The sequence below is a fragment of the Meleagris gallopavo genome, chromosome 5 (assembly GCF_905368555.1).
Source record: "Meleagris gallopavo chromosome 5, MGAL_WU_HG_1.1, whole genome shotgun sequence".
In the NCBI taxonomy this organism is placed as follows: domain Eukaryota; kingdom Metazoa; phylum Chordata; class Aves; order Galliformes; family Phasianidae; genus Meleagris; species Meleagris gallopavo.
The window spans coordinates 33,516,627-33,538,903 of NC_139408.1; the positions used below are offsets into that span (position 1 = coordinate 33,516,627).

Genomic DNA, 22,277 nt, shown 5'->3' on the forward strand with positions numbered 1-22,277 from the left:
AAGGTGACTTGCTCAACAGTATGGCCAGCAGGAATCAGAGAAATGATCATACCATTCCACAATTCATTACTTATTATTACGCTTAACATGAATGTCTTTAAAGTCAGCTCGGAAATAAATTTCAATACACTGAAGATGCAGATTTTAAAAAGTTAATCTAGTGCTTATGTTTGCAACTTGAATAAAGACAAGATGTTGTGTTCTTATAATGCTACATTTACACACACAAGCAATTCCTGTGCTCCCAGAAAAATAATAAAAGCACACAGAGACTCTTCTAATTTAAGCTTTGTGTATTTTCAAGTTTTTGTAGAACTTGTTGATCATTTAATTCATGAAGATCTGAAAGCCAATTTTGCAATCAAATAACTTTTTTGGAAAAAAAAAAAAGTCTAATACTCTATATTAGTTATAGTGTTTGTAGTTATCATGAAGTTCAATCTCTTTTTTTTTTTCTTTTGATATCTTGTCCTGGTGAGTGTCTGTACTCATATAATCATGACATCAACACAGTTACATACAGTGTTCATTTTTAATTGGAACACATTTGGACTTTCACACTACTGACAGACTTTTAGGCTCTCCTATTCAAAAGATGGAAGCTTAGGTCTGACTTGCCTTCTGCAAAACCTCTCTCACTACATAAAGATTTTTGTTGTTTCCAGAAGCTCACAGAATGGCCCAGCTTGGAAGGGACCTCAAGGATCATGAAGCTTCAAACCCCCGCCACAGTCAGGGCTACCCACCTCCACATTTAATACTATCTCCTTGTACTACAAAATAAAAAAAAACCAATAACATTAATATTAAAAAAAATAATAATAATTCTTAACAGCACAAAAGTGCTTTTAAATTAAAGAAAAAAAGAAGCTTCACAAAGGAGCTTCACTCATCAACAATGAATGAGATACACACAGTTTTTTTTAGGGAGATCCATAATGGTCTATTCTCTTTCAGTTCTTTTACAGAGGCATCTCCAGATACTTTCTAGCAAGTTATCATATATACATTATTTACCTCTCAAATATGGAAACTGGCACTTGCACTTTTAAAGCTGAATCCATCAAGTTTTTGGTTTTGTTTTGTTTTTTTTTTTTCCTCCCTCAGGCCACCTTTGGACAATCAGACATGATTTTCAATAGCTTTAGAAGTTTAGAAATTTTTGTTTCACACTTAAGTCTTAAAGGAGTTTTCATCCTTGTTCTCTAATCTAGGTTATATAAAAAAATTTAACTTGTCAAACTCACTATGACAGCTTTTATTTACAACAACGAAAAATGCTTAATTCTGAGTAAAATAACATATTAAATGAAATAGTGTGATTCACAAAAAAGAAAAGTGAATTCCACAGTTCTCTGAATATTACCCTAACATTAGTATTCTTACATTTAAACATATAACTGGACATGTCTATGTGAAATCTGTGAACATGTAGCATTTTTTCAGACATGTTAAGCAACCAACAATTAATTTTAGCTTAGATTGCATGCCCCTACTTTATTCAACAGCTATCTATCAGTCCATGGTATTAACTTCAGATGCCTAAATTACATAGTGTGATTATTTGTTAAGAGCCTGTTAAGAAGCATAGGAATTACAAACAAAGATGGAAAAGGGAAGAAAAACAAGAAGTAACACAACAAACACTCAGTAACCTCAGCTTGGCTTTCCCTTCCAAGACCTAATAGGAAGGTGCAGTGCAAAATGAGCATTTTTTTCCAGTAGAACATCTCTAACACACATGTTATCCCTGTGAAGACAGATAAATCAAGCACGTTCTCTGTCTGCTCACTTCTCAAGTAGTATATTCTTTTCCTTCCTTGACAAATCACACACTGCTCTACTTAAAACAACCTTAGCAGCAGATGGGTTTCATCACATCATTCCTTCTTTTCATCTTCACATGGACAAACCCTATGCATCTCCATAAGGATAGATAATCCAGGAAAGGTTCTTCTTTACATAACAGTACCTTTGTCGTTGTTTTTGTTTCTAGTCCATAGGATTTAAGGTATTCATTTCATTATTAAGAGGCTGATATTTTACCAGCCACTTTTGCTGTGGAGAAATTCTGTGGTTTTGCTTACAACCTAGGATAAATTTCTTATAGGGCCATCTTCAAAAGACACTGTTGATAAACTGCTGCTTTAAATGTTCAGATATCATTCCATGCAGCCTAAGTTGTGGCGTTTTAATCAGCTGTCCAGTACACCTTGACTGCACAGCACTGGAGGCAGGGACTTCTTACCTGTGTACAGTATGGCGTATAATAAGGTTCTATAGTATCACAGGGTACTTAGCAGATATTAGGTATCTGCAACAAATCTACACACAAAAAAGCATAAAGATTTAAAATGACTATTACAAATAACTTTTTCCAGCTGTTTTCTACCTCCTCTTTTGCAGGTATATTTAATTATCAGCCACAACTTCTCATTTTACTCTATGCTTTCCTTTTTAAATGCATTAGGAGATCTCATACAAAGCATTATGATGATTTCTTCAATATATCTCCTTAATAGCTGTGTTCTCAAAGATCTGTTTATCTGCTACTGCCTTTTACGAGCATACTACTATCAGGATTTATGTTTTCAATTTTTGAATACTCTAATCACAGACAAGCAAGAGATTACAGATGTAACACAAAGCATGAAGGAAAAACGTAGCCTGATAAAAGCCATATACAACCATGTCAACTCCTGAATAAAGTTAGCTGTATCTTAAGCTGTGGCAAGGGAATGCTACTGCTTTAATTTAAATGCAAGTTTAATTATTGATAGTGGTGAATGACACATTCTCCAAACCACAGAAACATCAAAAACCTCAGGAGTCACCAAGCCTGACTTCTCACAGCAGGACTACTTACAACACGTAGAAGAGTTCAGCTCTATTACCTTTGTAACTACCCTTATAGGGTTTACATATCTTCCATCAAGAACATGCAGAGGCCACTAGATACTGTGATAGCTTCCAAATAAAAATCAAATAGAAGAAGAAGAGGAGGTGTACACGCAATGATCAATTAACCAGATTAAAAACTGAAAGTCACAATACTGGCACTAGTTTATAGATCTGAATCTGTGCCATTCTCTGGGTCAAGTTAAGATGGCATGAAAACAAAAACCATGAATATAAACACAGGTTAATGGCAGACTAGACATATGTTTCTAGGTGTAGAGTACAAATATTTATTTTCCAGATTGTTTGATTTTACCAGACTGGAAACAATGTCAACAACCCATGCTGTTCTCCTTACCAGTGGGATTTCCTTCATCCTGATGAGCTTCCATCCCACCAATCAAAACCACCATTTAAGAAGTTTAAATCACAAATTACCCTTTATATACAATCACCGGAAGTGCTGTATTTAAGACAAGTAACTTATAGAGAAATTGTCTTAGAGCCAAAACATTGCTCCCAGTAGCTGCTGTCTTCTCTGCATTTTTGCAGCTGACAAGATGCTAAAAACTCCCCGTTCTAACATTAAAAAAAAAATTAATAAAAAAAGATAAAATAAATCTCAAGGGTTTTTTTTGTTTTTTTTTTTATTATTTTTGTTTTGTTTTCTTTTTTTGTATAAACTTGAAGAGAAATAGAACTTGGTTTCAGACTGCATAGAACATGTTCAGATATGATTCCCTTAAAATACACAAAATAAAAGTTTATACTTAGTCTTTGGTCATGGTTTGTACTTTCAATTCATGTCCCTTGTGCTTAAAGGTGCACTGGAAAAATATTTTTATGCCAATCACAAATAAAAGCCTATAAACACCTTAGGAACAGCCAGGAACTAGATTAGATTTCATATGTTCACATTTCTTACTTCAAAAATTAAAAAAAAAGAAAGAAAGAAAGAAAGAAAAAAAAAAGATACTAATCAAAATAATGTACTATTCCCTAGCTTTAATATCATTGCAGTTCCTGAGCTGATCCTGACTGCAGCATAAGCATAGGGAGCAAACAATGGCTATCAAGCTCTACGAGACTTTATCACAATACCATTCTATCATTGTGCGGAAGCTTACATCTTGACCATCTTTTCCTCAGCCAAAAAAGAAAACAGAATTACAGGGAACAAGCAATAAGAAGCCACAAATGCACGGAAGAAGAGAACGTAAATATATAAATATGCACACACAAATACAAAAAAAAAAAAAAAAAAAAAAAGACTATCTTTGTGTATGTATATATCACCGTAAGATATTTATTACTTCTGGATTATCATTATCATGTAATACACCACACTACCTTTCTAACCTTTGCATTTTGTTCCAGCAGATAAAAGAAAGGAAGATTTAAAAGCAATAATGTGCTTCATGAAATAGCTGGTTTGAAGTATATACTTCAAGTTTTAAATTTAAGAAGTTTAAAGAATGACACAAGTTACTACAATCTTACACAGTCTTTTTGAGCTGCATCAAGTCTGTTATAATTTTAGATTGTTGTATATTTAAAAGGAAAGACCTAAAAAGGAAGAGAGCCCTTAGCAGTACTGAAAGTCTTGTACTAGGAAGTAGACAGTTGAAAGCCTGCAAAATGAAATTTATTTTAGTTTCCAAAATCCTGCACATTCACAGGGACTACAGAAGCCAGAAGAATGTAAACAGAGGCAACGTCCAGGCAGAGAACTGACACACGGGGCATCTGTGCTGATTCTGGGGACCATCATCAAACATGAGGAAGCTCTGCATCCAAAGTTTCCTCGCACAAAGCAGTAAAGTACAATGAACTTACGGAAAGGCAAATCACACCCAAAGACGAGGTGAAAGGCTTTCCATAGAAAAGGAAAGTTCTTTTTATTCTCATATAGCCCACATTCTTTTAGAGCAAATGAGACATGATAACAAAATGAGGTAGCTTCTATAGCAGAACATCTATTAGATGCATGAGACATTCAAGCATGACGTTGAAAAACAAAACCAACATTTTACTGGAATGTATCGTAAGGCAGATTTCAGGTCCATCCAAAAAGGACAAGTTTATATTATCTGATAAGCACATAGCAGCACCCAAAGACAATCTGAAGGAGAAGCCCAGCTCCTAGCAGCAAGAGCTGAACAAGACAAATGCTACCATTAAATCCTGTATACAGCCAGTATGATGAGGTTTAATTTGTTACCTCTAGAGAATAGACCAAGCTATGACACACGCTTCCGTACAGAGGCAGAAACATAATAAACACTTGGGAGAGAGTTCTAATTTATATACTTAATTGCACCTATATAACTCCAGTCACATTACATAATGTCAACAAACTTGCCAGATGTCAGGCAGAGAGCAAAGTTAAGAAGTTAAGGATGGCCTAGAATATGGATAAAAGTAACTTTAGAAACTACAGATAACACATCTACTTATCACAGATTTCTTGAGATAAACAACTCCTTGTCTCTCTGTGCTCAACTTTGTCTTATTAACTGTGATTTTTGATTTCACATAGTCCTATATTAAAAAATTCCATGTCTTTAAATTAATCCCTACCATAGAGTCATTAAAACAAAAAAACAAATCAGCTAATGCACATTTGGCAGAACTTTGTTTTGTTTTTATATGAAACTATTTTGATTAAAAACAAAAAAGTAACAAAAAGAAACAAAAAGTAACAGTATGCACCCTTCAAGTTCTGTTTAGCTCTAGCAGTAACAATTGAGCTTAATCTCACCAACAGTAAGAGAAGCAACTCATCTGCTTATTCATCTCATCGTTTTCAAAATCATTATGGAAATTATATGTCTCACAACAGCAACACAAGGCTCCTTTCATAATTCCTTTAAAAATTAAAACATCAGCTGCTTTGATTATGAGCCAGTCTTATATCCAAAGCTCCATCTTACTTCTTATTCTATGATAACTCATTTGATGGCCTTTAATCTTTAGCAAGGAATTTCTCAAATGCTCTAGACCAGTCAGTGGTATTGCACCAACTTTCCTCATCCGAATCACAGACACGATAGAAAACAAAGTCAGCATTTCTTTGAAAAACCCCAGTTTCTTTAAACAAATTCAGACTGACTCCCTTTCAACATTTATCCTTTTCCTGGCATATTCTCACACATTCTCCAAAGGTAACTTGAACTAATCTACAAACCAACGTTGTGCACACTGACTTAGAGTTTCCAGGGTGGAGAATAACAAACATAAAGTCAATAAAAGACTGAACAGCAAACATCAAAAGTCTCTTGAGTTTGTAAGAGTGAGAGTAGAAATGTACTTTCATTTTGAAATATATTTACATGCATAACGACCAGGCACCTTGTATTCCTAAAATGAAATACAACAACTTTCTGCTTTCACACCACAGGCAGAAGGAAGCGTTCAGTTCAGAGAATTCACAAGAAGTCAAGCATTTTGTTATGGGGTACACCAGGTAAAGACTCCTAGGGAATGTAGCTTTAACAGATAGACACACATTTGTACTTTTCCAAAACAGAAGAAGGATGTGATTAAGGACAAATACATAGTAAGTATATGAAATGTCTATATCTTCATGTCGAATTGATCATTTAAGAGTTTTGGCTAGAGCACAGGGAAAACCTCACAACCTTCACTGTTTATCTGTCTATCTGGAGAAAATCTTCCTATACTATTTACTGAGTCCTCATCCCACTCCAAAGGAAATAATTTTCTTACTAACAGGCTCTTGTTTATTTTGCACAGGTTTTTAGATTTTAAGGGGAAACAAGCAAACAATCAAATTCATCCATATAAACAAAATCTGTATGTTTCCCATGGTTGCTTAAAACCTTTGCAGAAAAAAGTTAAGCATATTTTCAAATTTCAAATCAACCTTTAGAAAAACTCCTTTCTTCACTAAGCCCACAGGTCTAGACATTCAGGCCTGAAAGGAGAAAAAACAACCCTAAGTTTTGTCTTTTTGTTTTATTTATTTAAGTTGAATTTCCCTTATCAAGGATGACCAGGCACACAAACAGCATTCCTGCTCCTAAATGTGCTTGGATCAACTCCTGAGGACAAATAAAGGACAAATACTTTTAAAGAGCTCTCACTTTGATTTGTGGCAACTCTCCTACTTTTACCGCTGAATATCTTACAGGAAGATAAATCTGAGTACGATACTTCGCTTGTTATACACTACTTGAACTATAATTTTATTTTTGTCCTTCCTCATTCCTGAGATGGCCCATTTTCTGTTTTATTATTACTGGGATAGGGGGGCTTTTGTTTGTTTGTTTTAATTGTGAAGTTTCAGAATTAACCACACCAGGGAACTATTTACACAACTACTTTTATAAATCAGTCTGAAACACACAGAGACAATGCAGACCAAATTTTGTTTCTTCTACTTTTCTTTAATGAGAAACTAAAAAATGCACACAAGCATAATGCTTATGCAGGACTAGCTGTGTCCACATGCAAGCTGCCTCAAGCTTACAAAGGTTATCTCACTGCAGTCCACAGACTATTAGCCATATGGATCTCAAGAAAAGATGGCACAGGGTCCATGTTTACTCCTCTGTCTTCATATAACAAAGATATGGCCAAAGATCAGGCCCAAATCTCATCTTAGCAGTAAGTCTAAGGGCTGTTTTATAGAACTATATTCTTAAACCAAATAATTTTCTACCATATATTTACATCAAAGTTTTCAAAACTTGGCAATGCCAATAAGTAACTCAACACATTGTATATGAGGTAATAAAGGTGGCAAAGAACTTGAGCAAACAGAAAATAGAACTTCCTCCTTTGTACTAATACTGTAAGAATTTCAAGCAAAAGGCAAATTAGTTTTTATAATAACAGTTAAAACAAAAAAAGTCTTTGGTAACACAACCACTTCATACAACTACACATATGCTGTGTTTCTACTTAGAATGCTCTACATTATACTTGTTCCCCAGATAAGTGGTCCTATTGTAAACTTCTAACTCAAAAAGGGCAATAATTCAAACTATTTATCTTCAGAAAACAAAGATTATATTTTACAATACTCTCCTGCTGATCTCTTGAGGGGATCAGCCTAAAAGCCAAATGTGATACATATTTTTCAGTTTATTCTCATTCCTTGTCAACCACATAATTTAAATGCTAAAATTCCCATTCAGTTGAAGATCCCACGTAAGCACATCTCAGCACCACTGGTTCTAGGAAAGACAAGCAAATAGACTCAGAGGAACCAAATGTAGTCATCTTCAGCATAGCTCTTAACCTCAAACACATTTAATTCTGTTATGTCTTAAACTAGCACAAACCATTTCATCTTCAGATTTGTTATGAAAATTTATTTACAACTATATTGGCATGATATTCCTGAAGGAATCCCTCTCATGGATGATGGGGAAAAAAAAAAAAAAACCAACAAAAAACACTCTTTGCTCATGTCATTTTTTACATCATAGATATTAGATCAATTATGTAATTATACACTCTAACAAAAGTAGAAAACCTAATGTTTGCACTTCAGGTGCCATTTAAAGTCCTCTGGTGTAAGTATATGCAAATTCATGTTTATATATAAACTTTTATACAGAGGAAAACTTTTATATTTGTACATACATATGTATATTAGTTATATCTTGTTTGTGGTTTTATATACTAAATACTGTGGTTTCACATTTACAAAGATACGTAAGTACACACAAAGACAGATACACATGTACAGATATACATACACACACCCTCAATATTCATACCCTACTCAGGACTACATATGCTCCATGCTGCACACTCTGAGAACCCCAGTTCCTCTTAATCTCAGTTCTGTGCACTGTGCACTAAGTTCAGCCAATAAATCTGTGCAGGGTAAAGGCCATAAATGTCTTCACTCAGGTATACCCACATCAGCATGGGAGAGACTCCCTGTAAACAGATCATCTGACACTGATACTGAGGAGAAGCTGCCACAATCCTACAAATAAAGTTGCACATTTAAATATTTAACAGTATCACCACATAGACAGAGTTGATATTAACGACCTAACAGGAAAGCTGAAGAAAAAAAAAAAAAAAAAAAAAAAAATCACAATTTTCATCCTGATATACTGCTTATACAGTCCAGACCAAACTGTGGCCTTAGGACAACAGTCACATTGCAGACACCGCCCACCTCCTATACAGACCCAAGGAACCTTGGAAATAGCATGCTATTTCATTAAAATATTTGTTACAGTATCATCTCCTCCACAATGACAGTGAACAAATGGATCTTTCACATTACGTTATGAGTAAGTAGCACTTTAGATCACTTCAGGGAGAGAAAATATCATCAATCTCTGGCACACAGGAGGTGTTACCGCAGAGCTATCTGATTCCAGGCCATTTTTTAAACAATTTTCTGCCAGGATGCAGAGTAACTTTGCACATGCAAACAGTCCCCCTATAACACTGAAACAGTGAGTGGCAGAACTCATGTCAACAGACATGCTTGCAGATTTAAAACAAAAATAGCATACAAGTTAACATGCAAAGAGCAGGAACTGCAGGCCACCACATCCAAGGAGTAAAACAACAACAACAAAAAAAGCACCAAACAAACAAATGAAAAACCTCTCTACCTCCTCATTATCACTTTCTTTTATCCACATTCTTCTTGCCAGCCTTGGGAAAGCAGGAACTAGGGCAATGAGAAACTGTACTAAGAAAGTTCCTCACTTGGGATTGTTGTGAAGAAAAGTTGGTAAACGCTTTTCTCTTTTGTACTGTCCAACAAATTAAAGTGTTTGACATTGTTATGTCAGTTCTGACTTCAGCCTGACTCTGGGAGGAAAAGCCAAAGCATTTGGCTTTCTTTAGACAATACTGCATTGTTAGGAAGTTAGGAAATTGTTAGGAAGTATGAAAGATTACACTAGATCTAATTATAATGCCCTGAAATTAGTGCTTTCCTCAAGCACAAATACATTAACAATGCATGTTTCCATTCCTGCAAGCACAGTAATGTGAATGGCAAAGCACTATGCATTTGGTTAAGCTGTGTCTGACCTCCGTGACCAAGCAACAAATTTCAGCCTGATAACCAATACGGCAACGTTAAAAAACAGCTGTGTCTTTCTTCAGTTTGGTTTAGCAGTGTAGGTCACCAGCCACTTCTTAAGATACAGAAGAAACAGAATTTAGAAGTGAAGCTGTGTGTTTAACACTTCTTTCAAAACGTTATTAGGTGCTCTTCAAAAAAAAGGGAAATTCCGCTTTCAGCAAAGTTCAGAGGACAGGCTTTTACAAACACAAACGGAGCACAACCGTGACTTAAAAAATAAATAAATAAATAAATAAATAAAAAAGCATGCTGCTAGAAAATATTTTACCTCAGTAAAAACAAGGAAAAAAAAAAATCACAACTTTTTGCGTTGTAACAATCCCCGATGTCTGAGTTCTGGTTGGCTGAGTTTGTTGTTGTAATGTCTTGCAATCATCATGATACAGTTACTCTGGTCCTTCACTCAAGAAGCACTGGGACAGTGCAACATTTTATACAACTTAGAATAGGAAACGGCGCCAGGCAGCAGATGGGGCACGCAGACGCTGGCGGAGCGGAACTCCGAGCGCTCCGCGACTCCTACAGCCCCCTGCCCGACGGCATTCTGCTTCGCGCTGCTACCTGCAGCCAGGCCGAGCCCGGCTGCTCCTCTAAGTCTCCGCCTCTTCCCGCGCCAGGGCCACCTGCCAGCTCTGGGCTAGCCCTCGGCGCCAGCCCAATCGGAGACCACCACCCGGCCGCCGGAGGAGCAGTGCTGGGGCGCTGCCCGAGCCCCGCCGCGCGTCACCGGCCCGAGCGGCGCCCCCGGCCCCGCCTTAGGCGGCGGCGGGACGCGGGAGCCGGGCTGCCCTGCCCGGGTATCGAGCGGGCGCTGCGCCGCTGTGAATGCTGGTCTTTCCTTGTTGATGTTTGCTTTTTTTTTTTTTTTTTTTTTGCCTTTTTTTTTTTTTTTTTTTTTTGCCTTTCCAGTGGAAAGTTTCTACCTCTCCCGGCCGAGGCTGGGACAAGAGCTGCCCCGGGCGCCGTGATGACAGGTTTCACCCCCTCCCCCCTCCCCCTCGCAGCACCAGGAGGCCGGTTCCTACGCGGCAGTTCGCGCAGCGAGCGCTGGCCAACAAACGGAGCAGAGGCGGCGGACGAGCATCCCGCCCGCAGCCGGGGAACCCGGGGAGCGGAGCCGAGGAAGGGAAGGAGCCAGGTCGAGCGGCGGAGGAGGAGGAGGAGAAGGGCCGGAAAGTTGCACTCGGTGCTCTAGCATCGGGCAAAGCCGCCAACAGGCCGGGACAGAAAAGTTCGCCGCCACAGCGGCCGTGGGATGGCGGGATGAGGGGGGGGAGGGCACGGCTCCTCACCTTCTGGTCGACGATGGAACAAGCCATCTCCCGGACGTGGGCCAGGCTGAAGTCCCCTGAAGAGTCTTGTAGCAACAGCACGGGCTCCCGGCTCAGCCCTATCTGGAGGTGGAAAGCGACGCCGCCGCCAGCAGCAGCAGCAGCAGCCCCGGGCGGCGGCAGCGGGCTAGGCGGGCGGAGCAGCGGCGGAGTGCTCATCGGGACCAGCCTGCCGGGGCGCCGCGGGGTCGGGAAAGGAGGCAGAGACGCGGACGCCGCGGTGAAAAGTTCGCGGCCGCCACGGAGGCGCCGGGCGAGTTTCTGTGCGAAGTTTCAGGGAAGTCCCAGTCGAGTTGCTCCCGGGTGAAAATGGCGAGGGAGGGGGGTGAAAGAGGGGCGGAGGACCGGAGAGGATGCAGACAGGAAAAGGCGGCGAGAGAGGAGAGGCGCGAGGAGGGAGAAGGGCCCGGCGCCGCCGAGGTGGTGCCGCCGCTCCAGCTGTTGGCGCTGTGCGCGGCGCGGGGGCGGGACGGGCCGCGCCCCAGCTGGGCCGTGCTGCGCCGCGCCGTTTCTCTACCACACGGCGGCCGCGGCCAGGACTGAGTTCGACTTCGCGGCCACGCCAGGACTGAGCTCGACTTCGCGGCCACTGGGGCGTTCTCGTGACGTGTGCCGGGGACCCGTGGATACCTGGGCTGAGGAGGGAAGAGCATCCCCTTCCCCGCCCGCCTCCGCTGGATAAAACCGTCTAAGCAGCCTTCGTGCCTCCTGCGGAACGCCTTTCCTGGCCGCAGGAGGAGGTAGAGCCCGAGGAACCTCCGGTTTGGAGGCAGCACGGGGAGAGTTCTCAGTGCAGGGCAGGAGGAACGAGGGACAGCCTGCTCCGTAGCCACGTTAACAGCTGCGGTTGGTGCTGAGGAGCTCCCGGCCGCCTCAGCCCAGGACTAGCTATTCCTCCTGAGTTTCAGGATCAGTGCAAGTCCCACACGTCTATAGAAATAGCACCGATGGCAGGCAACATTTAAGCTTAAAAAACAATGTAATCTCCACTTGGAAATCTGTTAAGTCAGCAGGGACATGAATTGTAAATATTTTAGGTAGCAGAGATACTTAAAGCAGCTCTACTGCACCCGTGAAGATGGCAACACCGAGTGAATGTGAGGAGGTGATTGAGGTTGACAGAATTTACCACTTGTTTCTTTACAAACTGATTTTCTGATCAAACATACAGCTGCAGTACTATTTCGTTTTGAGGAGCTGATTTTTAAGGACATATTTTTACTGTGGTCAAATTACTTCCCAGCTGAGCTTTGCACACACACGCAGCACCTTGCTGTCACTATTTTTGAATCCATTTATTAAGCAAGTTTTCTGACTAATGTTGTTGCATTTTTCACATCTGTATCTTCTACAGAAGACCAAACTAATGAAATCAACAGCACTGTAGATTAAAATGATTCTTAGTTCCCCCTGGTGACTTTCTTATCACGTTAGGAATAATAATCATCTTCAACCACATCTGTTGCTTTTACTGTTGTAAACCATACTTACTGCTGTCATTGCAAGCAGCATTTCTGTAGAAACAGGTCAGTTGTGGCACAGCATTGTACCCCAACTGGTGCAAGTTACTGTTACCATGGGCTGTTTCCTAACAGTTTCCAGACATTTGTTTTGGAGTATGTACACTTTCACTCCCATGTCAAAGCCTACTGAGGACAAATGCTACAAGCTTCTCACAATCCTGTGATCCAGCCAACTGTCCTATACAGGAATCAGCACAGGAAGAGCATGAGGTCTGTATGCACACCCACAAAAGGAAGAACATATGAGGTCAAAATACCATCTCTGAAGGACTCTCAGAAGTTCAAATGCAAAGGTAAGGCCAGAGTCATATCAGGTAGTGTGTATAAGCTTTTTTAGAGCATATACACTTATCCACTGTTGAAAGCAGCATATTAGAATTTCCTGCAGTTCATCGTACAGGTGATCTTTGAATGTGGTAAAGTATCATAAGTGTCATCAGCTGCTATCAGAGTGCTTCTTCCTTGCATTTCACTGTGGCAAAAACAGATGTGCTCTGATGGCAGTAGAGGTGTTGAGTTGTCCTCCTTTCTCCTGACCTTGTTGTGTTTAATTTTAGGATCACCTAACTAAGCTTTTCACAACATGAGTCACACAATGTCATTGGCTTTCAAGGGAAAGAGTGGAAAAAAATGAAAGCTGTGCATGTACTCAGCTACTGTGCAGTATTATAGCTCTTCTGCATCTCAAAATAACTGAGAAATGCTTAACAGCAGCCATAGTGGGAAAGGCAACAGTATTGTAGTTTGTATCAGAAAATTAATACACACTAGCAATGCTGAGAATTATCCATCCATGTCTTTGTTATCTCTGGAAATCTAGCAATGTCTCTTAGGTCATTGCACACAGATCCTTATGCCCTGTGCAGACATGGTTGTAATGTTTTCTTCAAAAGGAAAGACTGTAGTGGTTTTTAAAAGTTCTAGGTTTCTATCTTGCTTGATCAGCATATCTGCCCTGCAGAATACACCTTTGTAATCAGAGTAGGTGAGGACAGAACTCTTCCAGTGCTGTCAGCTAGTCATATTCAAATACTATTTATAAAAGGATTTAGTGAAATCATATGATATGATCCTGAGTACAGACCCGCCCACTGTATTGGCTGAAATGTCGTTTATTTTGTGAGCCTTCCAAATGGGATAATTACTGCACTGATGCCAGGGAGGGGGAAAGACCTCCCACAACATTCTGTGCTCTTCCCTGTTACCTGATGTGGTGTGCGTGCCAGGCTGAGCTCGTCTATACTGGCAATTTGGAAAAAACTCCGGGTGTTTAGATTTCACTACAAGTGTACCAACTGACTAAGCCGGACATTAACTTAAGGGGAAAAAAGAGTTTGCCTCACATGGCTACAGTGTCTATGCATCTAGCTATTTACAGGGAAAGAGCAGTCAGCAGAGGATTGTCACTGTAAAATCAAATTATGAGAACTTTTCCCAGCTGTCCCCAAGGTACGGAACCATACGTGTTTGTAGGATAGCTGGACAAGATTCCAGCAGTTCTTTAGAAAGGACTGCTTTTCCTGCACATGTGCATTGTATTGCTTATAGAGTTAATTACAAGCTGTTGTAATGTTACTTCTAATTATTCTGAATAATTATGGTAAGAAGGGAGGATTGTGATTTTCATATACTCTCAGGCTGTACACTTGACCCTCCACTTATATCCCTTTCTGAAACATTCTCCTTTCAGCATCCAACATTGTATAGATAGAATTCCGTTCTATCCACTGGGAATAAGAATCATCTTGTCCTTCATTTTTCTCTACCTTTTATGTGACTGTCCCTTTTTGACCAGTGAATTATTCATGTATCTTTCTGCTCTTTAACACAATTATTCAGTGCGTGTGTTTTAATTTTTACAATTTTTAAAAATCTAAGCTCAAGCACCTAGCAAAAAATAATGCAGGATATGCCTCAAAAATAGAGAGTAGATATTGAGCATTGATAATGCTTATGTTTAGGTCAATATATTTGACCTAAAATAAATTCTGATGTGTTTACCCAGAAAGTAGAACACAGGTGATTACTATCAGATGATTATTACTGGCTTTGTTAGACTAATAGTAGGATACTATTAGTACCAGTACTGGGACTGATACTTTGAAAATATCAGTATAGCCAGTATAGGCAAGGCATGGCAAGGAAAAAAAGAGTAGGACTAAAGCAGAGAAAGGTGAATGAAAAACCAATCTATGGAAGCTGGAAGGAAAGCGATACGGGAAATAACGTTCAAGTTTTTAAATGTGAAAATTATTAGAATGAGTAAGAAAAGGAAGTGTAAATCTTTTTGAATGCTTTCAAATTCAAACTCTTTACTCAAAGACTTTGGGGCTCAGTACAGTTTTAACTTCTTTGTTTCACAAGATCAGAGTGGAAGGCCTTTGGCCTTCTGTTATGCACTTAAAAGAATCCAAAAATGCCAGGCAGGCTTTTTTCCTGTGACAGCATACATGAATTCAAAGATATAGAGACAGCCATTTTTCTTCTTCTCTTATAATAAGCATTCATCTTCTACCTCAGAGGGAAGACACCATTTGTGCAAAAAGAAAATGAGCCCGTAAACCCTGTTTTCCTTATGCCACTTCCAATTGCTTGCCCCCATCAAGCAGAAGCCTGGGGGGCAGCTTGTTCTTCAGGGCATCATGAAAGTAACAGCAGTTTTTTTTTTTTTTTTTTTTTTTTTTATCTTTGACAGTTTACTTCCTCAATCTGCAACAACACATCAAATGTTAAAGTGGGCAAAGATGCTTTTGTTGCTGAATGAGAGGGATTCCCATTTTTGCATTCTGCTACTACAGTGCTTCTGTTTCCTGGTTTTGCTTCTTTTACACGTTCCTGGTCCACACCCCTGTAGGCCTACTGCTTTCATTTATCATTTCAATGCTATTTTTTTCGACAGTCCATCTTCTTGACTGTTACAGTGGGTGTTATAGATGGAAAGATTATCATGGTGAAAATCAGAAAAGAAACAAACAGGGAAGGAACGCTCACCTGTATCCAGAGATCTAGGTTCACAGGAAAGACTCCAAAGAGCAGGGATGTCCAAAAAGAGATCCTTGCCCAGTGGCAGTCAGCCCTTAAATGGGATCTAGGAGGGGGTCACACATGTGAATTGCCTTCAGCAGTGTTTCCACAACTGTCTCAGTCCTTTCCTCAGGTGATCAATCAGTGGTTCAGGCTGTGACTCAGAGTTCCCATACATTGAAAATACAGACTTGCATCCAGATGATGGTTCATTAAAAGCTCAAGGACAAAATAGGATCTGGAAGACTGCAGTATAAAGCTCTCATCTATACACTCTGATTCTTTTGCTTGAGAAAATAGTGTGCTGATATAGGTGGTTTGATATTTTTTTGTTGCTTTCTTTTCCTTTTTTTTTATATGCTCCAAACTGATCTAACTGTACTTGAAAAATGCTGGGACAAGAGGGCAGAGTTCATGTTTTATTCAAAAATTTCTTATTGCTACCTCCCAGATGATTTCTAAATATAGTATTTTCTACAAAGACCACTTTTTTGTTGCTTACAAAGCACTGTTACTCTAAACAGGCTCCTCAGTGTCAATGCAATACAATTGTACAGATTTCTGGATCTCAAAATTCTAAGTCTGATAGTCAGACTTTATGATTGCATATAGAACTGCTTCCTCTTTAGAAATGATTATATAATGTTCACTATATAGCTGGGAATAGTTAATCAACATGGAGCTAGCCTGTTTTGTATATTTTGATAATTTTCTTTTAAATTACATTTATAATTCTTTCCGTTAGTAAAATATGTATGTTACTGAAAACAAGTTGTATCGTATTTCAGTTAAATGTATTTTTTATTAAAGTTCTTGAAGTACTGTTCATTTATTAATACATACAAGCATAACCAGTTTATCAAACCTTGTTTTGTTACACATCAGGAACCTGTTATATGGTTTCTTAACACTGATTTTTTTATTTTTTGTGTGTGTGTGTGTGGCTGCTGTCCAGGCCTACATGTCATTTCCATTGATGCTTTTTGGCAGTTCAATACATAATCCAGATCCCAGGAATGGGAGTATTGGCCATGCAGAGCCAGAAATGTGTGTTGTGATTTATGCATGATTTTGACCTGTAGGAATGGGTGTCACACCATTTCTGTGAGCAGATAGATAGAGCCCCAAAAAAGAGGTAAAAGCTGCTAGCTATCCATCAGCAGTTCTCACCAAATCTTATGGAACATGTCAAAGTAGTGGACATGCAGGGTGGCAGATGATAAGTAAGGATGTCAGCATCTTATTTATGATCTAAGAAATGTCTCGTTGTATGGAAAGTATACCAGGTTACAGGCAATTTTTAAATTGAGCTAGTAATTTATCCAGAAGCTAGAAATTTCTGTAATGACTGCTGACTTTCTGCTCTGGTGTTTAAAGTGATGCTAATTGAGCTTGTCAGATGGTTAGTTCCAGTACAGTTAGTATTACCATACTTTTATGTGGTTTTATTTTGATGCACAATATAATTTGAATAAGTTAAACTATGGTTAACCTTAATTATTAATGATTGCTGCATGAATGCAAGGACTATAGGCAGGCCCAGATAATACCTGCAAGGGATTACTGAGACAATAGCAATAAAGCAATTGATAAACGCTGTTCCTTAATTCTGTGAAACTTTTCATACTTGTAATTATTTAAGGAGCTGAGAGAGGCTACACATTGAAACAGGAAATTCAATACATTTCTTGCCTGTACTGTCACTGATCTTTTACTGTTTACTGGACTTGGTTACTACTGCTGCTTCGGTTTCACTGCAAGAAATTGTGAGAGCTAAGAGCAATGGGGGAACCTCTTATTTTACAAGGGAGTGGAGAAGGGTAAAGAAAGGAAATAGTGCAAAGGATACTAAGTAACCTACCTGAGTAGGGTTAAAATAGAAAATGAAAGATTTGTAGGCAAGGAGAAGAAAGAGAAGAAAGGGCATTTATTGCAGGGAGTTCTACAATGGCATATAACTTTTTTTTTTTTTTTTTTTTTTTTTTTTCCTGAAAGTGTTCAGAATTTAAAATTTACCCTTACCTCATCATTTCAGCTGGTTGGGTTTTCAGATAATTAGAACTGTATTTTTCTTTCATTTACAGTTACTTTATGCACATAAAGATGATTTAATTGCCTTAACTAACAAAAGAAAATACCTCTAATTTAAACCACAATTTAGTCTTAATCTGGAAAATAGAAGTATATCTTTTCCGTGCCTTAGAAGACAAGCATCTCAGCATGAAGCTCTATATGGTGCTGCAGCTTTGTCAACCTCAGTTATATAAACAACGAAACCATAAGACAAAGCAGAAGACAGAATAGCTGGGTTTGATTCTACTTAAATTTAGTGGCTCTTGACAGAATAAAGCATGCTAAGAGAGTCTTTAAAATAACTTCATTAGAATAATGTCCAGCACTATAAGAGAATATAAAAATGTGATAATAGGCAGAAACAGATAGACAAGAGATTGTGAATATTACAATTTTTCTGCTCTTGAGCATGCTAAATATCATCAAGAATAAATTATATTGTTGGGGGGAAAAAAAAAAAAAAGATGACTTGAAAATACACCAGAAGGTTGAAATTAAATTTAAAAAAAAAAATAAACATTTTTTAATCTTTCCCTTGGAATATTTCAAAATGGAGGACTTCATACGAGGCTGTCATCCAACCACAAGTGTATGACTTTCTGAAAGTTTTACAACATTATTAGGTTCAGCATAAAAGTATCAGGTAACATTCCAAGTCTGTGTAGTAAAGATATGAAAATATATTTGTCTCTGAACTATCCCTTTTAGGTGTAGTTGTAGACTTGTTTCTCATTTGTTAATTAATGTCTGATCAACCATTTTCTACTAATTCCTGAACTAGGAAAGAAAAAGAGATGATTTAAAATTGTCCTTTTTGTGAGTATCAAGCTATTGGAAGTATCTATCTTTCTAGCCACTTATAGACTATTTTGTTTCTTAAATACTATATATATATATATATATATATATATACACATATATATATATAATATGTATATATATTGATATTCCAAGTTTTGAGCCCAATCTCTAATTGTGTAGGCATTGAAAGTAGCAAATAGCTCCGCTAGTCTCTTTGTGAGCAAAAAGATCCAATAGAAGAATAAGACTGCTAATATCCAAGACACCACGAGACAATGCTGTACTTTCAGAAAATTGATGCTGTGGTGGATAGTTCTCTATGGCACTGACACGATAATATATTGTTTATTTATAAAATATTATTTGTTTCAAAGGGCTAATTGCAGCAAACACTGGGGCACAAAGCACAGAGGAGGACTTAACATTTTCCTTATTATTTATCCTAATAAGAGTTTTCAATAATCTTTGTGAAGTTACAGTTAGTTTTCATGCCTAACGAATACAAAACACAATGTGTAATTTGGCAACTGCTAAATTATTTGAATTGTATGGCTAAAAAAGGGATTTTGCTTTCAAAAGGACTGTATCTCAACCACACAGTGAAGAATTTCTATCCTATATATAGCCCAACCTCACAAAATAGCATTGGTATGCTCTCCACTGTGAAGGAGACTGAGCGTGTTTCTGTGAATGCATATATATGCTGGAGGAAAACTCCAAAAGCTTCTTTCAATTCAGGCTTGAGCATGTGTCTTTGTGGAGAGTTTTTTATAAATATCCAGATAAATGTATTCCAAGTATTTCATAAATCTGATTTGTTGGTAGAAATTTGATGAAATAATAGTTTTACAGAGTTTGATACGTTCTTCTTTTAAGACATAGAAATATGAAAATCCTCCCAGATGCAGAAAAGAGCAGGCATTTATGTAAATCTTGATTCATTAAAATCCTAGGTGGTCCTGTGAAGCTGGTCAATATTAATTACAGCAGTGACAGTTGAGGTCAGAAGATCATGGAACAGCTGGTCTATATTACTTTGACCTAATTTCAGGTGATGTGGTCTCGGAAATAGTTAATTATATTTATCAGCACTCCAGTGACTCACATCTTTAATATTAGGATGATTGATTTTTATGCTTTGTAGACCACTGCATCTGGTCCTCATCATGCTCTTTCCACTCAGTATTCACCAGAATAGTCAAATATGTCCAGTTAATTTTCACAACTCATATAATTCATCAAGAAGAAAGTGGTATCTCCGTGTGAACAATTGAAAATCTTACTGGTAGAAAACTGTACTGGAACCACATCAGAGACTGTGGAGGGAAAAGAGGGGAGCGAATTATCAGAAAATGCTTTTTTCTATTTTCAGCTCACCTCCTCTCCTCAAGGATTTCTGAGTAAAGGTTTGAGCATGCTACATTTTGAGATGTTTTGAAATAGGCAAAACACACAAATCATGAACTGAAAACATCAGATATCAGTATCTTTTAAGATTTGAAGTATTAAAAGCACTTCATTAAGCTGAGTCAGTAGTTACTAGATTACATACATGCTTTCAAATGAAAAATCATCTGTTTTTCCAAAAGCCAAAACAATTCAGAATGGAATGCCAAATATATTCATTGCAAATATTTATGTTAAATCAAGAGGATGTGGGCAATCTGCAGAAGTTAGGAAATCAAATTTTTTATTTTTCACAGCAGCTGTCACTTAACTACATCACAGCCAAAGCAACATATTCTCAAAGCATTACTCTAATACATTTTTACATTTCTAACAGGGAACTCAATACCAGCGACTATGAGAATCTGCATTTTGGATTTCCAAACTCTGGCACATTTGAATATTCATCCATAATACTGGATTAAATTAAATCTATATGTTGAATACATGGTAAGAAGCTCGATTAAGTTCTGAATTCTATAGTTAACACTCACAAAGTGCTTCTTAAAATAAGATCATTTAGATTGTTTCTCCCGTACACTTTTCATAAAGACAGATGTTCAACATTTCCTCAAGAACTCTGTCAAAAGTTTATTCTGCCTGGGATAAAGTTCAGTTGTAACTGCAGTGTCTCCTGGCAAAGCTCTGCTCTTGCTTTGCTTGTCTGAGTCTGCTTCCCTTATTCCTCCTAGGAATACAATAACACTTACTTGTAGGGATAGGAATACCCTGATATTCATGAGTATTATCCTACAAAATGCTATTTGCAGAAGAGAGAGATTTATAATATTTTGAAAATACATTTCCAAAGTAGCTGAATCTGCAGGATTGTATTGATTTTTACAATATTTTTCACATGGATTCAGATATTTTTACAATGGATTCGTGGTAGGATATCTTTGAACATTCTACATAAATATTTGAATGATATTTCAAAAATACTCCTTACATATATTTGAAACTTTGAATAAATGAAATTTCACTCATATGCATATATATTCTGCTTTTTTCCACAGTGCTATGTATTTACTGCAAAAATGTTCACAAGAATTCATTAAACTTCAACAATCACAGTCATCATATAAATGTTCATGTAGTATAAATTACAATAAATTAACATCATTATGTCTCAAATTTTATCTTACACCTAAGCAATAAGTTTAGATAGCATATTTTAGTATCTGTTAATGATAAATAATCATTGAAAACAAGCTAGAAGTAAAAAAAACAAAACAAAACAAAAAAAACAAACCAACAAATCTTGAAAATAATTACTGGCCGAAGAATAGATTGGAGTTAACTGTCACCTGCTTAAAGATATTCCCAAAATCCTTCTGTAAAAGAAAACAAAAAAAACTAAAAACTAAAAGCTAAAAAAAAAAAAAAAAAAGAATTCATACATTTCAGCTTACTCTTCTGTAATCATAAGAAATAAGAACTTTGAGGCCTTGTAAATACATAGGTCACTCCAAAAGTAATGTCACCTATTTCCACAGAAACTAAGTAGGTCACTCTGAAAGTAATGACTGCTACTTATTTCCGTGGAAAATACAACAGATCAACAGATACAAAGATTGCAATACCATTATTGGATAGAGAAAATTCTCCCATCTCAGTCTCTTTCACATAAGGTTCTAATAGAAGCAACAGAATTTGAAAGCATGCTTTATTGCAAGAATGCAGGGAGACTAGAGGAGCTGGAAAAAGAAAAAAAAAGAAAAAAAAAAGAAAAAAAAAGTGAATGAAATGTGTCATAATGAGCTCAATAAAAATAATGGATTAGTTTATGTGCAAAAAATGTGCAGAATCCTGATTTTTGTTAGAGTACTATGACCCATATACAACTTACTATGCTCTAATACAAGAGGAGAAATACTCTTTTTTTTCCTTTATCTTGTAAGTAATTAATTTGTAATTTAGAATCTTCTGTGTAGCAAAAATGGATTGACAGTGACTTCAGGAGCATTTGGATTATTAAGATCCCAGGTATCTACATCAAATTTAAGCTACTTTTTCATTATTTTTTTTTTTTTCATTCAAAATCCTGTATCTTATCCACACTTGTGCTGGAGGAGTTTGTCCTGCTCC

The 22,277-nt window shown here is 37.7% G+C and overlaps 2 protein-coding genes across 9 annotated transcripts in view; one reads left to right on the forward strand and one right to left on the reverse strand.

Moving 5' to 3' along the window:
* PRKD1 (protein kinase D1) overlaps positions 1-11,753 on the reverse strand; it is a 116,274-nt gene extending 104,521 nt beyond the window's left edge. For 4 of the 5 annotated variants that reach the window (XM_010711637.4, XM_019615700.3, XM_010711636.4 and 1 more), the window contains exon 1: positions 11,284-11,753. In XM_010711637.4, coding sequence (XP_010709939.2) covers positions 11,284-11,481 — 198 coding nt within the window. In that variant the 5' untranslated portion in view covers positions 11,482-11,753. Of the gene's footprint in view, positions 1-10,259; positions 10,386-11,283 lie in introns of those variants that run through there. The other variant, XM_085225142.1, reaches the window with a different exon arrangement.
* Positions 11,754-11,940: 187 nt separating this feature from the next.
* LOC116216677 (uncharacterized) overlaps positions 11,941-22,277 on the forward strand; it is a 201,823-nt gene continuing 191,486 nt past the window's right edge. For 2 of the 4 annotated variants that reach the window (XR_014883615.1, XR_014883616.1), the window contains exon 1: positions 11,941-13,138. The gene's annotated coding sequence lies outside the window, so the exon portion shown is untranslated. The remainder of the gene's footprint in view (positions 13,139-22,277) is intronic. The other 2 variants (XR_014883617.1, XM_085225144.1) reach the window with 1 other exon arrangement.